The sequence below is a fragment of the Diplodia corticola genome, assembly GCF_001883845.1.
Source record: "Diplodia corticola strain CBS 112549 chromosome Unknown scaffold29, whole genome shotgun sequence".
Taxonomy (NCBI): Eukaryota; Fungi; Ascomycota; class Dothideomycetes; order Botryosphaeriales; family Botryosphaeriaceae; genus Diplodia; species Diplodia corticola.
The window spans coordinates 341,051-353,799 of record NW_017971508.1 but is presented as its reverse complement, the minus strand read 5'-3'; the positions used below and the strand labels follow the sequence as shown (position 1 = coordinate 353,799).

Genomic DNA, 12,749 nt, shown 5'->3' with positions numbered 1-12,749 from the left:
AGTTTATTGAATGATCATGTCGCGTCCCACGAGGTTCCAGAATTTCGTCGCTTGTCGACAGCAGGCACTTCAGCTACCCAAGCGAACGTGCTAGCTCACGAAACCCAAGATTGGTTCGGGCTTGTTTCCTAGAACCAGAAAGCAAGGTGCTGGCGGTTCCTAGGTGTTTGCGGCTGCCATTAGTTCGGACCCATTGAGGCTACTCAAGGGCCAGAACTCCAATAAGACGCTCATTCTGTTTGCGTTGCTATCCTCTTCTAGAACGGAATCCGAATGCCATTGGAGGCATACGAAGTCTGTTGAAGAGTCCAAGCTAGGGCCGTTTGGGCTGCAGGTACGCCATGAGAGCGTCCTAAGCGACCAGCTGCCGAACAAACGCGTCCTTCCGGAACCATCGGTGGGAGTGTGCGATCGGACCTTTTACCTAGGCATCATTGACGACGGGAAGCCGGCCGTGCAGGCTCGCGAGAAGCCTTGCAGGCCATGATGGAAAAGCAAGGGGACAGAGAAAGGGATGTCATACCTAGTGTTGGTTCGGCCGCCAGTAGAGCTGCGAAGTGCGTCGAAGTCGAGGTTGTTCAAGACGAAACTCTTCCGGCGACCGAATCAGAGAGGTTGGTAGAAGAGATCACAAGCATTAGTCATCGGGTGAGCAAGTGAGGAGAAGCTCGAGGCGAGCGTCACGGGGCCAAACGAGGACACAGGCGGTTGCGAGCACTGACTAGCGCGGCGTTTGGTCGAAGAAAAGGTGCAACTGGAAGTAGGACGCTCCGGATCGAACAATTGAGGCAGCGACGGCCTTTACTGTCGTTGCGACGGTAGGGCCCGGAGAAAGCGGGCGGCAAGTTGACCGATCAGCTCGACGTGGGAGGGTGAGAAGAGTAGAAGACGACGCGGGCGGCGGGCGTCGACGTGAACGAGAGAAGGCGCGCGCGGATCTCTGGGCACTATTCCCAACGCGGCAAGGCGCGGCGCTTATCGATAAGCACGGCATCGCAACTCGTGTCCGCGTCGTGGGGCTCCGTCATGCCCACTCAAGTCCCCTTGCCTGACGATCCGCTCCCGCCGCCAGCCCTCCGTCTGGTCGCCAAGCACCGCAATGGACTTCCTCAAGTCTGCGGTCGCCTCCGCCATCTCAAAGGGCCCCGCGTTTGGCTATTCTTTCGGCGACAGAGTCGACATCGATCAGTCAATATGGGCTCTCCATAATGGCACGAAGCGAGTACGGCCCGGGACCCCTTGCGCGCGCACATGGGATGCTGACACGCGGCGCACAGGATGACGGCTCCAAATGCAGCATCTTCTCCTTCGACATTGCCTCGAACAGGTCGCGCTTGCCTCTTGCGAAGAACGCGCTGCGGAAACTGCGCACCATGAGGCATCCCGGCGTTATAAAGGTACTGGACACGGTGGAGACGGAGACATATATCTACATCGCAACGGAACGCCTCGTTCCACTCAGCTGGCACACGCGCCGCGGAGCGCTTGCCCAGGAGACGATCAAATGGGGCCTGCATAACGTTGCCAAAACACTCAAGTTCCTGAATGGAGAAGCTAGCTCGGTACATGGTTGCGTCCGCGTCTCGTCCATCTTTACGGGCGAGAGCGGCGAGTGGAAGCTTGGCGGCTTCGACGTTCTGAGCTCTATGAAGGAGGATGACGCTGTCATCTACAGCTTTGGGGGTCTGGTGCCTGACGCGAACCGCTACGCGCCACCGGAAATCTCCAAGGGAGGCTGGGACGTGATTAAGGGCAACCCCATTACCGCCATAGATGCATATGGATTTGGCACCGTCGTGTTCGAAACCTTCAATGGCAGCTTCCAAGGAACAGATCAGCTGGGCCAGATCAAGAGCATCCCACCTACGATGCAGCAAAGCTACAGGCGCCTGATCAACCCAAGCCCCAAGGCTCGATCGAGCGTTGGTCAGTTCCTAGATCAAGGTCAGCGTGCGGGGGGCTTCTTCCAGACGCCCTTGATCTCCTTGACGGAAGGCATTGAAAACCTTGGTTTGAAGGGCGAGGTTGAGAGGGACGAATTGCTCAGCCAGCTCGAAGATGTATCGGACGACTTTCCCGAGGAGTTCTTCAAAATGAAAGTTCTCCCGGAACTGCTGAAATCGGTCGAGTTTGGCGGTGGTGGACCCAAGGTCTTTGGTCTAGTCATGAAGATTGCCTCGAAGCTGGCCGATGAAGAATATGACGCTCAAATTACTCCTGTCATTGTCAGGCTCTTCCAGAGCCCAGACCGAGCAATACGCGTCTGCCTTCTTGACAACCTTCCGCTGATGATCGACCATTTGTCCAACAAGATCGTCAATGATAAAATCTTCCCCCAGATGGTACGCTGAGTGCTCTACAATGGCACCATGCTCAACTAACAAACACACAGGTCACCGGCTTCTCCGACACCGCACCAGTGCTTCGTGAGCAGACGGTCAAGGCAGTCCTCACGGTGACACCTAAACTATCTGACCGGATCGTTAATGGAGAACTCCTGAGACATCTCGCCAAAACGGCCAACGATGAGCAACCAGGAATTAGAACCAACACCACTATTTGCTTGGGAAAGATTGCTAGGAATCTTGGAGCAAGCTCCCGCACAAAGGTCCTAACTGCTGCTTTTGGCCGCGCTCTACGGGATCCGTTCGTCCATGCAAGAAACGCTGCCCTCCTGGCATTGGCCGCGACAGTTGATCTTTACACTGAAGAAGACTGCGCAACGAAACTCCTGCCAGGCATCTGCCCTTCACTGGTTGACAAAGAAAAGTATGTATCCCCTATCCGAGACATCACCATTCTCCGTGCTGACTCTATACTCCAGACTCATTCGTGACCAAGCCAACAAAACCATGGACATCTACGTCGCCCGCGTCCGCAAGCACCAAACCACCATGCCCGACACCGTCCTACCCCCGACCTCCTCCGCCGCCGCCTCCACCGGTGGCGCCGCCATCCCGCGCATGTCGACCCCGCAACAGGACAACTCCTGGGCCGGCTGGGCCATCTCGTCCTTCACGAACAAACTCACCGCCGCAACCGGCGACATCCAGGCCACCGCCAACGGCGGCGGCGGCCTCAAACCCGACGCGCCGCGCTCCTCCTCCACCCCACCGACCACAACCCCCACCACCACCACCCGCCCCACCTCCTCGACCGGCACCGCCTCCACCCTCCACCGCCAAACCCTCAACAAATCCCACCCAGCAAACGCCCCTCCCTCCTCCTCCACCGAAGCCGAGCCCGAAGACTTCGGCGCCGCCTGGGGCGACGACTTCAACGACCCCCACGACCAAGAAATCGAAGCCGACGACGACGCCGCCGACGGCTGGGGCGCCACGGCCTTTGACGACAACGACGACGACGCCCACGACCCCTTCTCCGCCCCCGCCCCGACAACAACGAAAAAAGACCCAACCGTCCCCTTCGACGACAACGGCGAGCCCGACTTCGCCGGCTGGCTCACCGCGCAAACAAAAGCGAAGCAAGCGGGCAAAAAGCCGCTGCCCAAGGGATTGGCTGGTTCCAGTAGTAGTAACAGACCGAGTGCTGCGCCGAGGGCGAGCTCGGCGCCTGGGGGTGGTGGTGCGAAGAAGTCGGTTGTGACGGGGCAGGTGAGGAAGACGACGGGGATGGCGGCGGCGGCGGCGACGGCGAAGGCGGAAGAGGAGAAGAAGAAGAGGAAGAAAGAGGAGGAGGAGGCGGCGCGGAAGAAGAAGGCGGCGGAGGAAGAGGAGATGGAGGATGAGGGGTGGGGGGATGCGTGGGAGTGAGAGAGAGAGAGAGAGAGAGAGAGAGTGGGGGAGGGGCGAGCAGGAAGGCTGGTAAGGGAAAAGCGGGCGGTTTTTGGCATTTCTTTGGGCGTTTTTTTGCGTGGGATATCCTTGTGGGTGGTGACGGGTAGAGAAGATGGTGGGGAAGGTGGTTTTAGTGCTGAGTACTACGTAGACTATGTTAATTCTTCTTTTTCGTTCTCAGGCAATGTTAATGATATCACTTTGGGTAGCTCCTTTCTTCTGTAGTGTCATGATCTCTTTACTTTTTTCGCCATCATACGTCTTGGATAACTCGGTGACTGACTGTACTAATGTGTGGGAAAGGGTCCATCGTCGAATGTATAAGGTCTTCTCGTTCGTTCCTTTTCATAAAGTAGTAGACCTCCCATCATTCCACTATGTAAAGTAAAGCCTTATTTCAACCCACCCAATTGCAACCTTCGAAACCGACTCCAGACTGAAACTCGAAAACCAGAGTCTCTCTGACGCCGAATAGCGCCAGAACACCGTTTGAATTGCGTATGGCCCGCCTCGCTTCTACCTGCGGTCCACCGTCCATTGAGTCGATCCTCCCTACAAGAAAAAATCATAGATCAACCTCCAGCAGCGGCGACGGCACTGCTCATACCGATGCCCATCCGCTCAGAGCGCTTTTTCGACGCGCGACACCCGCGATCGGGCCGGCCGCCGTTTGCAACCGGGCACGCACGCACGCACTCTCCCGTTCGCAGGCGGACGCTAGTGACCAGAGTTCTCCTTGACGATCTGCTTGACCTTCTTCTCGTAGGCGGTGCGGTCCTTCTTGAACAGGTTGAACGCGTCGGCCTGGGCGGGCGACTCGGGGTTCGGCTCGTCGAGCAGCGACTGGATGCCCAGCAGGATCTCCTTGACCGTGATGGCCGGGCGCCAGCCCTCCTCCTCATTCAGGATGGACAGGCAGACGGTGCCGGACGGGTAGACGTTGGGGTGGAACAGCGGGGGCACGAATTTGCCTGATTTTCGCGCGCGAGGCAGAAAAAGGTCAGCCAAGGTCTTGTGGCGGAAGGGGCAGATGATGGGTTCCGTTGTTGGATTCGAGAGGGGGGTGGCTTACACTTTGGCGGCTTGGTGGGGTACTCTGCGACGAGGGTGGCGCGGTCAGCATGGTAGTTGGCAAACGCGAGGGCGATGAAGCGCGCAATGTCTTACCCTCCGGGAAGGTCACTTCCAGCTTGAAGACACCGCCCTCCCAAATGGTGCGGTCCTTGCCGGGGATGGCGCATTCCCACTTTCTCAGGTCGAGCACGCCTTGGGCGTTCTTCATGGGGCGGGCGACGAAGCCGAAGGGGTGGTCCTTCCGCCACTGCTTACTGTTGTTATCAATGAGATCAGGATTGTGAAGAATCGCGGAGAGCAGCTCAGTCGGCGGGCGGAAAAGTGGAGGGCAGGAGACGCGTCGTGCTGGAGCTGTGGCAGCAGGGCGGTGAGGCGCTTACCGTTCCTCGGCGAGACGGGTGGTTGCGAGCGACATTGCGGCGGTGTTGGCTGTCGACGCGCTGGTCGGCGAGGCTGTGTGAAGTTCCGAGCGAGCGAAGGTGAGGTGAGTCTGCAAACAGCGTTAGTGGGTGTTGGGCAGGCGAAATACGGGCACTGCTCCGGGGGGTGACTGACTAAGCGTGGGCACCCGCAGATTGAGTGGCGGCAGAAAGTGAGGGTGTAGGAGCTGATTGTTGGGTTGCGGTGGTGAGGATCGAAAGACGACGCAGCGGGTCGAGAAGGCGGCCACACGCCAGCCAGCCTTAACGAGGGCCCGTGCCCTGCGGCGACTCTTCCCGAGTCTTTCTTCAAACGTCGCAAGCAGCAATTAGATCGTACGGTATAAACTTAGAAACACTGCTGCACCAACCCTTTGCAGATCAGACCCCATGCTCGCGTCTGACACCAACTAAATATAAACCTAACGAGGCCCTCAGAACTCGCAAGCCATGGACTGGCAGCTGAATCGCCTTGCACCATGAAGGTTCTCAGAGGTCGTGCCCTTGCTTGCTCAAGAACCTACAGTTTACATTCAGGTCATGCTTGATTTCCCTCGCCCAGTCAGCACAGAGACCTAGTCCATCCATTCTATGAGACACGTATTATCAGCCTAAGACCCAACCCCAAGTCTCCAGGCCTTGATGTCATGACTCTCCTTCCAGGCTCGCGAGATACTCTGGACCCGTTCAAACCCTTGTGTTAATAAATCCTCCTTACCGCTGCATCCAGCGGGGTGGGTTGAGAAGCTATCTTGAATTAGACTCTCCTATCGACATCGGGGTGCAAGCTGAGCTGTGATGTTACATATACCAATGGTTTTGGACTATGGTCCTTCAAGGCAAATTTGTTAGCGACTTCCGACACGATGCGGTCACTGTCATTTCAATCCATTCGTCGGAAATTAACTTCATGCCGTAAGACGTCAGTAAGACAGAGTTGGCGTTCAAAGCAGGGGTAAAAGAGCTGGCTCAGTACTCCGTAACTATCCTTAAACTTCGAGTCGTGATTCTAGGTCTACATAGAGAAAAAAAGAAAAACGGTGCAAAAGCCAGAGCGTGGCACAACATTCATCTTGGAGAACTATGGTGCGGTAGGTCCCCGCTAACGTGAGACACTATCCTGGTAGTCGTTGGTGGAGTTGACGTGTCGACGTGCGATTCAGCTGCTTCCCCTCGCTCGCCCGGCGCCAATTTTCCCCACACATAGCTACACCGCCCTGCGACCTGGCCCGCACGCTGCCTTCCTGGGTGCCCCACAACCGCCGCACGCGGGCGCGAACGAACCGGTCTCGGTCTCCGGCATCCACGACGCAAAGGCCCTCGGCATCTCTGCTCTGCTCATCCATCCCACCAGACCCCAAACAATCTCGCCCACCTCGCACCTCGCACAACCTCTCACCCCCACCACCCACCATGGCGGATCAGAAGGACCCCGCGAAGGAAAGCAACGCAGCAGCGGCGACCGCGACCGCGACCGCGTCCGCGCAGCCTCCGGCGCAACAGCACGTCGAAGACATTCCGGACCCAGACGAAGATGATTTGGACGATCTCGATGGTCCGTAGCGCACACCCTCACTCACACTCACACTCACACATGCACCAATCCATTTTCCCCGCACAAAAAAAAAACACAATCCGCACATGAAAACAAAACAGACCGCACCACCACAACCAATCCAAAAAGAAAAAAAAAATACCTAACCCGTCCTCTTCCCAACCCCCCACAGACGTCCTCGACGAATTCTCCGCCACAAAGCTCGACGACAAAGCCCCACTGGCACCGACCAACCCAGCAACAGCAACAACAACAACGACAGCAGCGACAACGAAACCGCCCCCGCCGATTCCGGTCCCCAGCGCCGGCGAGGGCGACGAGGAGATCGACGAGGAGGAATTCGCGCGGCAGCTGCAGGCGGGCATGGCGGAGCTGCTGGGCGGGCTGGGCGACTCGCCGGAGATGACGCAGCAGCTGGAGAGCCTGGTGAAGGAGCTGGGCGCGGCGGGGGCCGGCGGGACCGGGACCGGGACCAGCAGCAGCAGCGGGACGAGTAGTAAGGCGGCGGCGGCATCGCCGGGGGGAGCGGCGGGGGGTGCGGGTGCGGGGAGTAGTAAGGCGGGCGAGGACAAGTTTCAAGAGCAGATCCGGCGCACGATGGAGCGGATGCAGGCGTCGGGCGAGCAGGCGACGGCGGCCGCGTCGTCGAGCGGGAACGGCAATCCGGATGACATCCTCGCGCAGATGCTGGCCGAGATGGAGAAGGGCGGCGGCATGGGCGGCGGCGAGTTCGGGTCGGACGAGGACTTCAGCAAGATGCTGATGGGCATGATGGAGCAGCTGACGAACAAGGAGATCCTGTACGAGCCGATGAAGGAGCTGTACGACAAGTTCCCCGACTGGCTGGCCAAGAACAGGGAGAAGACTGACAAGGCGGACCTGGAGCGGTATGAGGAGCAGCACAGATGCGTCAAGGATATCGTGGAGAGGTTTGAGAGGCCTGGCTACACCGACGACAGCGCGGCGGATAGGGAGTTCATTGTCGACAGGATGCAGAAGGTATGTCTACTTACTTGTGTAGCGCTGGGAACATTGACTGATGTGGGCGTAGATGCAAGCAGCGGGATCACCGCCGCAGGATTTGGTTGGCGATATGAGCTCAGCACAAGAAGCTATGGGCGAGCTGGATCAGGGATGCGCGACACAATGATAATTACGCGTTCGCGATCTATGCTTCTGTATCCACATGACTGCGTGAACTATCAAACCCTTCTGATCCGAATGCGCCCAACTCCAAACTGATGAAGGGACAAATGCTACAAAAACACAGAACCGCTGACTGTATGCTGACAAAGAGCAAGGTGCTAAGCAAAATCTACGAAGCGCGTCGTTGATGTGGTCTCAGCCGGTCATGTCCATGGCATCGTAGTCATGGTCATCAATCGAGTCGTGGTGTGCTGGTTGCGATGTCTGCTGGGCAGCTAGGTACTCCGAGAAGATGCTGTCGTACTCATCGTCATCGCTGTTGTAGGGCTGGTTCGCGACATCATCGCCATTGATATCCGCGCGCCGCTCATCCTCCTCCATCATCGCCAACAGGGCGTCCAGCTCCTCGTCCTCTTGCTGTGCAACCACCTCAACCTCGGCTTCCGAGCTCTGGCTCCAAACAGTCTGTAGCGGTGAGGAGCGCACGTAGTTGCTGAACACGTTCGGCACGCCGTTCGTCGACCTCTGGCTGCTGCCGAGCATCGGGTCGCGGTTCTCCGCATCCTCATCATGCTCCCCCTCTTCTTCTTCATCCGAAGGCTCCATGCTTCCGGGCGCCGATCGCTCAAGGTACTGCTGCCAGCGCCTCTGCTCCTTGATGTGGTCCAGTCGTTCGATCTGGGGCGAATGTTAGCGAAGACGTTTTCGACGCGCCTCCCCGCGACGTGCGGAGATAAGGGGTCGCTTTCTTACCTGCTCAGCTCTTCCGGACCATCTGCGCTCGTCCCGATTATTGGCGACCTTCTTCAGGAACATGTCACGTCGCCTTTCTCGGCCCGCGTCGCCTGCGGTTTTCTGGATCAAAGGGTTTGGCTTCACGGAGCGCTGCGGCGGAGTTGCGGCGGAGTGCTTCGACGGCGGATCCATGGAGAACGAGAAGATGTTGTGGCTGGTGTTCGTAGTCGGAGCGAGCGGCTGGCGGTGCACGACATTGGGGTGCCTGGGGGCGAGGGGAGATGAACGCGACGGCACGTAGGGGTGCGGAGGCTGCGGTGCTGAAGGTATCCAGGCGAGCATGGTGGTAGTGTAGAGATCTTCGGATAGTATGCAGCGGACAAGCGGAGGGAGGTGGTGGCGTTGTGTGGAGTGGCGGGGCGTGGGGGGATGAATGAATGAATGAATGACGCGCCAGCGACAATGTTGTTGGAGAGACGCGTCTGCGCGTTAGCGCGTTAATTGCGCCGATGTTTCGGCGATTTGATAGACGGTGGCGCTATCTCCTTGTGGCCCGTGCGCAGGCCCTCTCCCCTCTCCCAGGCCGCTCGTTGGGACGCACTACTGCTCCTCGCCTTGCTTGACTTCACGTCTCGTCGAGGACTCGCCCTCGACTGTGTTGTTTCACCCGCATCTGGTGCTTGGTGCCGCTTGTCTTCGATTGGGACCACGAAAGTGCGACAGAGCGCCAAGCCGCATCGTTTCTTTCCAAAACCTACACAGCATGCTGCAGCACGCAAGCGCCTGCGTTACCACTTTGTGGAACGCGAACATTCAGCAGAGAAAATTTCTACGGGCGCGCCAGACTTGAGACCGCTTTCCCACCTGCCTGACCTGTTCTGCGGCCTGCTATAGTCCATGATACTCCTCGCCTGTGACAAGATCCTACCTAGTTCGGACCAGCGCTCTTCCACAGCTATTCCATGTACCAAGACTGACGAAAATGGACGGTCTTGCGGCGTCGTGTGCTCGAGTTGCGCATCTAGGGTTCCAGCTTGCCAATAAGGCCAATTCCTATTCGGACGCCATCCCCGACGCGGACAGTCGAATCAAGGACCTCGCAAAAGACGTTGAGTTGACTTCAGAAGTGTTCCAAGGCGCGAGCACAGTCCTGGATGATGCAGAAATCAAATCTGTACTGAACAAGAATGCCGAAACCACAGTGCGGACGGTCCTCGAGGCCTGCCGTGGCATATTCGGAGACCTTGACGCAATCTTGGAACACGGACGAAGAAACGAGCAGACCTGGCCCTTCGAGCTACACAAGTTCGAGATGTTCAATGCCGACCTCGACATGAAGAACGATACAATGCGCCTCCTTTTGTTGACGCTTCAGCTTGCTTGTCACGGCATGCCTGCCGATTGTGCCGACCCGAGCGATGATGATCAACTGCAAAAAATGGCGAACTTGATCTCCGCCATTGAAGCATCCGCAAAGAGGTTCGAGTCAATTCGTACCAATCTGATCTCAGCAGATGAGGTTTCGTTAACGTTAGTCTCAATTCTACGTATCCGGTATCCTATTCAGCTAACACCACGCTCAAGTGCATCATCTGAAGGGGCCATGTGCATGCCCGATCCTATGGGTAGTACTGAGTTCACATATATTGACGACAGTCCGCCGTCGCCCGCCCAGCCAGCAGCGCAGTGCTCTGCCTTCTCTGACTCAGACAATGCGACCCCGGAGGACGTACACGTTGAAGCACTGAGCACCGAAGATCCCATTCATGAGACATCGGGTCTGACACATGACCTCAAGGTTTGCATCGAGCACGTGCAGGGAGTATTGCACCACATTGAAGAGGCGAAAGCTTCCGGTAGAGACACCGCAGCCTTGGATCCAACTGAAGCTTGGGATCTTCTGCATGCATTTAGCCGCACTTCGGTGATGCTCGAAGAATTCATTGCCGGCAAAAGGCAGTCAGCTCGACAAAGTCAGTCATCCGGACGACTTCGCCAAGGTTCACTTATTGCAAGTACAGGGTTTGGTAGCTATTGCCCCCCGTGTCATAGAGGTATGAGGAAGCGGTGGGCGAAGATTGAGCGGAAATGCACCGAGGAGGTCAAGGAGTTGAGCTCACGGATCGATCTTTCCGTGAGCTGGGTCCGCGTACGTCTTCAGCAACGCATCCGTACTCGTCTGTGCTTTCAAAAGCTCGAAAAGCTTCCTGTCAAGTTTGTGGATGTCCTTGGCCGAAGATTCAACTTCCCGTGGAAGTCCTGCTGCTCGTGGAAGGTGCGTGAAGAAATTACCACTTCTCTACCATTCGAACAACTGACGTTCAAAAGGGCATGGAGGATCTCGTCAAACAAGCTTTCGCCTTTGATGTTTCCGCCTGTCAGTACGTGTACAGGGGCCAATATGACCTTATCGGGCCCGATGGAGCGATCATCCTACCCATCCTTTGGGCAACTACTGTACAGCCCGGTTGGACGGTCACCATGCAGATCTCACGCTTGGGACTTCACACTTTCGACACATCACCATCCCCTCGTCAACGGGTACCACCATTTCGCGATCCCTGGACCGGCGCCGACATCGGACGAGGCCGTTCTTTGACTCGTCGACCAGAAACTTCTCCAGTCGTTATTGACGTAGTGGAAGGTCCAATGGGCGTTGAGATTGTCCAGCCGGGCGAGACTAATCCTCGCCCTTCACTGTCTATGAGGCACAAATCGGAGCCGATCCTCCAGTCTCGTCGGACTGCCATAAGTGTTCCCTGCCAACCCGGGACCACCGAAGGATTCTCGGAGATGCCCGCTCTACCGATTTTGATTGACGTATCCCCGAGGCCACGCACAAGGGGCAAAGACACGGGTAGGACTCTGAACAGAGCTCGGAGCAGCATGTCTCCGATACCTCCTCCACCTCCGCCGCCGCCGCCGCCTCCAGCCGCCATCGACGTTGGCAATAATATGGCGGAAGTGCGAGTTCTTTCGCCAGACAGCTTGTATTCCGATATGCAGACCGAAAGCTGTAGTAATTCCGACACTGGCGAGTCTCCCTTGGGCCCTCTTCAAGCCTGCAAAGTTCCCAGCACGGCTGATGAAGCGTTCAAGAGATGGACGAATATCTTCGAATAATCTGTTCCTATAGAAGCGCTCTCTTAATTAGCATGGGCTCTGTCTTACTTGTTCTATGGGGCGTTTGGGCTCCAGTTACGGCCTTGTGTGCATGATGTTTCATAATCCTACAAGAACATTTTCTTCTAATGAATAATTTCCGTATACTCAACTCACCTTTACCAATTTCTTACGAATACTTTCTGACCTATATGCTTTTCGATACTCTCAGCCACGCCGTAGAGCAACACAGTTTCCTTCAGGCATAGTCCTGGCCCAAAGCCAATCCCATTTCTACATCGCCGCAGTCTACCACTTGTTAACTACCAGTCGGCATGTTCGCCTAGTCAACCGGCGCGCGGGGGGCGACTGGGCTCAATAGCCGTCAATAAGATTCCCCCCGCGCGCCTGCTCATGGTCACCCACCGTACTGTGAGCTTTGCTCGGCGGGGCTGATGCTGATATGTATTTTCTCTCCAGTTTAAAATACAACGCGCTGTCACCCCTTTACATTTTCATCCTACTCTACCATCGTTCCCGCTCAGGTATTAATTGAAGGTAAAGTATGCTGCCACTTTACCTGTTGTTTTAGAAAAATTCAAGCTTTTCAGCCGTAAAATGGTAGGTCATCGCATTCTACACATGTCTATCAGTGAATGTGCAAGTAGGAAAACGGGGAGTTATTTGGTGCTGAATCAATGAGCTCCAAGCGCGCGACGCTACGATACTGTCCGTTCTCCGATGTACAGGACACAATAAGACCTCGAAAGCTTGTAGTGGAGGCAGCATTGAAAGTAAGGATGGTTGTCACTGTCAGGGTTTTGTTTTCCCCATCGTGGTCGCAGGTGATTGGATCTTCCCGTCATACAGAGTCAGAATTGATGGATTGGCTGCTGTAAAACGAAACAACTAGGTGAGTCA

General features: G+C 56.5%; 5 protein-coding genes across 5 annotated transcripts; 3 read left to right on the top strand and 2 right to left on the bottom strand.

Moving 5' to 3' along the window:
• Window positions 1-1,099: 1,099 nt before the first annotated feature.
• On the top strand, window positions 1,100-3,773 carry BKCO1_29000101 (protein kinase; the record flags this gene model as incomplete). Its single annotated transcript, XM_020273757.1, has 4 exons — window positions 1,100-1,222; window positions 1,278-2,342; window positions 2,393-2,769; window positions 2,825-3,773. The coding sequence occupies 4 exons, from the start codon at window positions 1,100-1,102 to the stop codon at window positions 3,771-3,773; spliced, it is 2,514 nt and encodes an 837-aa protein (XP_020129894.1).
• Window positions 3,774-4,514: 741 nt separating this feature from the next.
• Window positions 4,515-5,286, bottom strand: BKCO1_29000100 (sumo-conjugating enzyme ubc9; the record flags this gene model as incomplete). The annotated part of the gene is made up of 3 exons (XM_020273756.1): window positions 4,515-4,768; window positions 4,965-5,125; window positions 5,252-5,286. The coding sequence occupies 3 exons, from the start codon at window positions 5,284-5,286 to the stop codon at window positions 4,515-4,517; spliced, it is 450 nt and encodes a 149-aa protein (XP_020129893.1).
• Window positions 5,287-6,703: 1,417 nt separating this feature from the next.
• Window positions 6,704-7,995, top strand: BKCO1_2900099 (pex19 family protein; the record flags this gene model as incomplete). Its single annotated transcript, XM_020273862.1, has 3 exons — window positions 6,704-6,845; window positions 7,018-7,844; window positions 7,897-7,995. The coding sequence occupies 3 exons, from the start codon at window positions 6,704-6,706 to the stop codon at window positions 7,993-7,995; spliced, it is 1,068 nt and encodes a 355-aa protein (XP_020129883.1).
• Window positions 7,996-8,186: 191 nt separating this feature from the next.
• Window positions 8,187-9,068, bottom strand: BKCO1_2900098 (uncharacterized protein; the record flags this gene model as incomplete). Its single annotated transcript, XM_020273861.1, has 2 exons — window positions 8,187-8,669; window positions 8,745-9,068. 2 exons carry the CDS (start codon window positions 9,066-9,068, stop codon window positions 8,187-8,189), a joined length of 807 nt encoding a protein of 268 aa, XP_020129884.1.
• Window positions 9,069-9,708: 640 nt separating this feature from the next.
• On the top strand, window positions 9,709-11,849 carry BKCO1_2900097 (kinetoplast-associated protein kap; the record flags this gene model as incomplete). Its single annotated transcript, XM_020273860.1, has 3 exons — window positions 9,709-10,256; window positions 10,311-11,001; window positions 11,055-11,849. The coding sequence occupies 3 exons, from the start codon at window positions 9,709-9,711 to the stop codon at window positions 11,847-11,849; spliced, it is 2,034 nt and encodes a 677-aa protein (XP_020129877.1).
• Window positions 11,850-12,749: the final 900 nt, after the last annotated feature.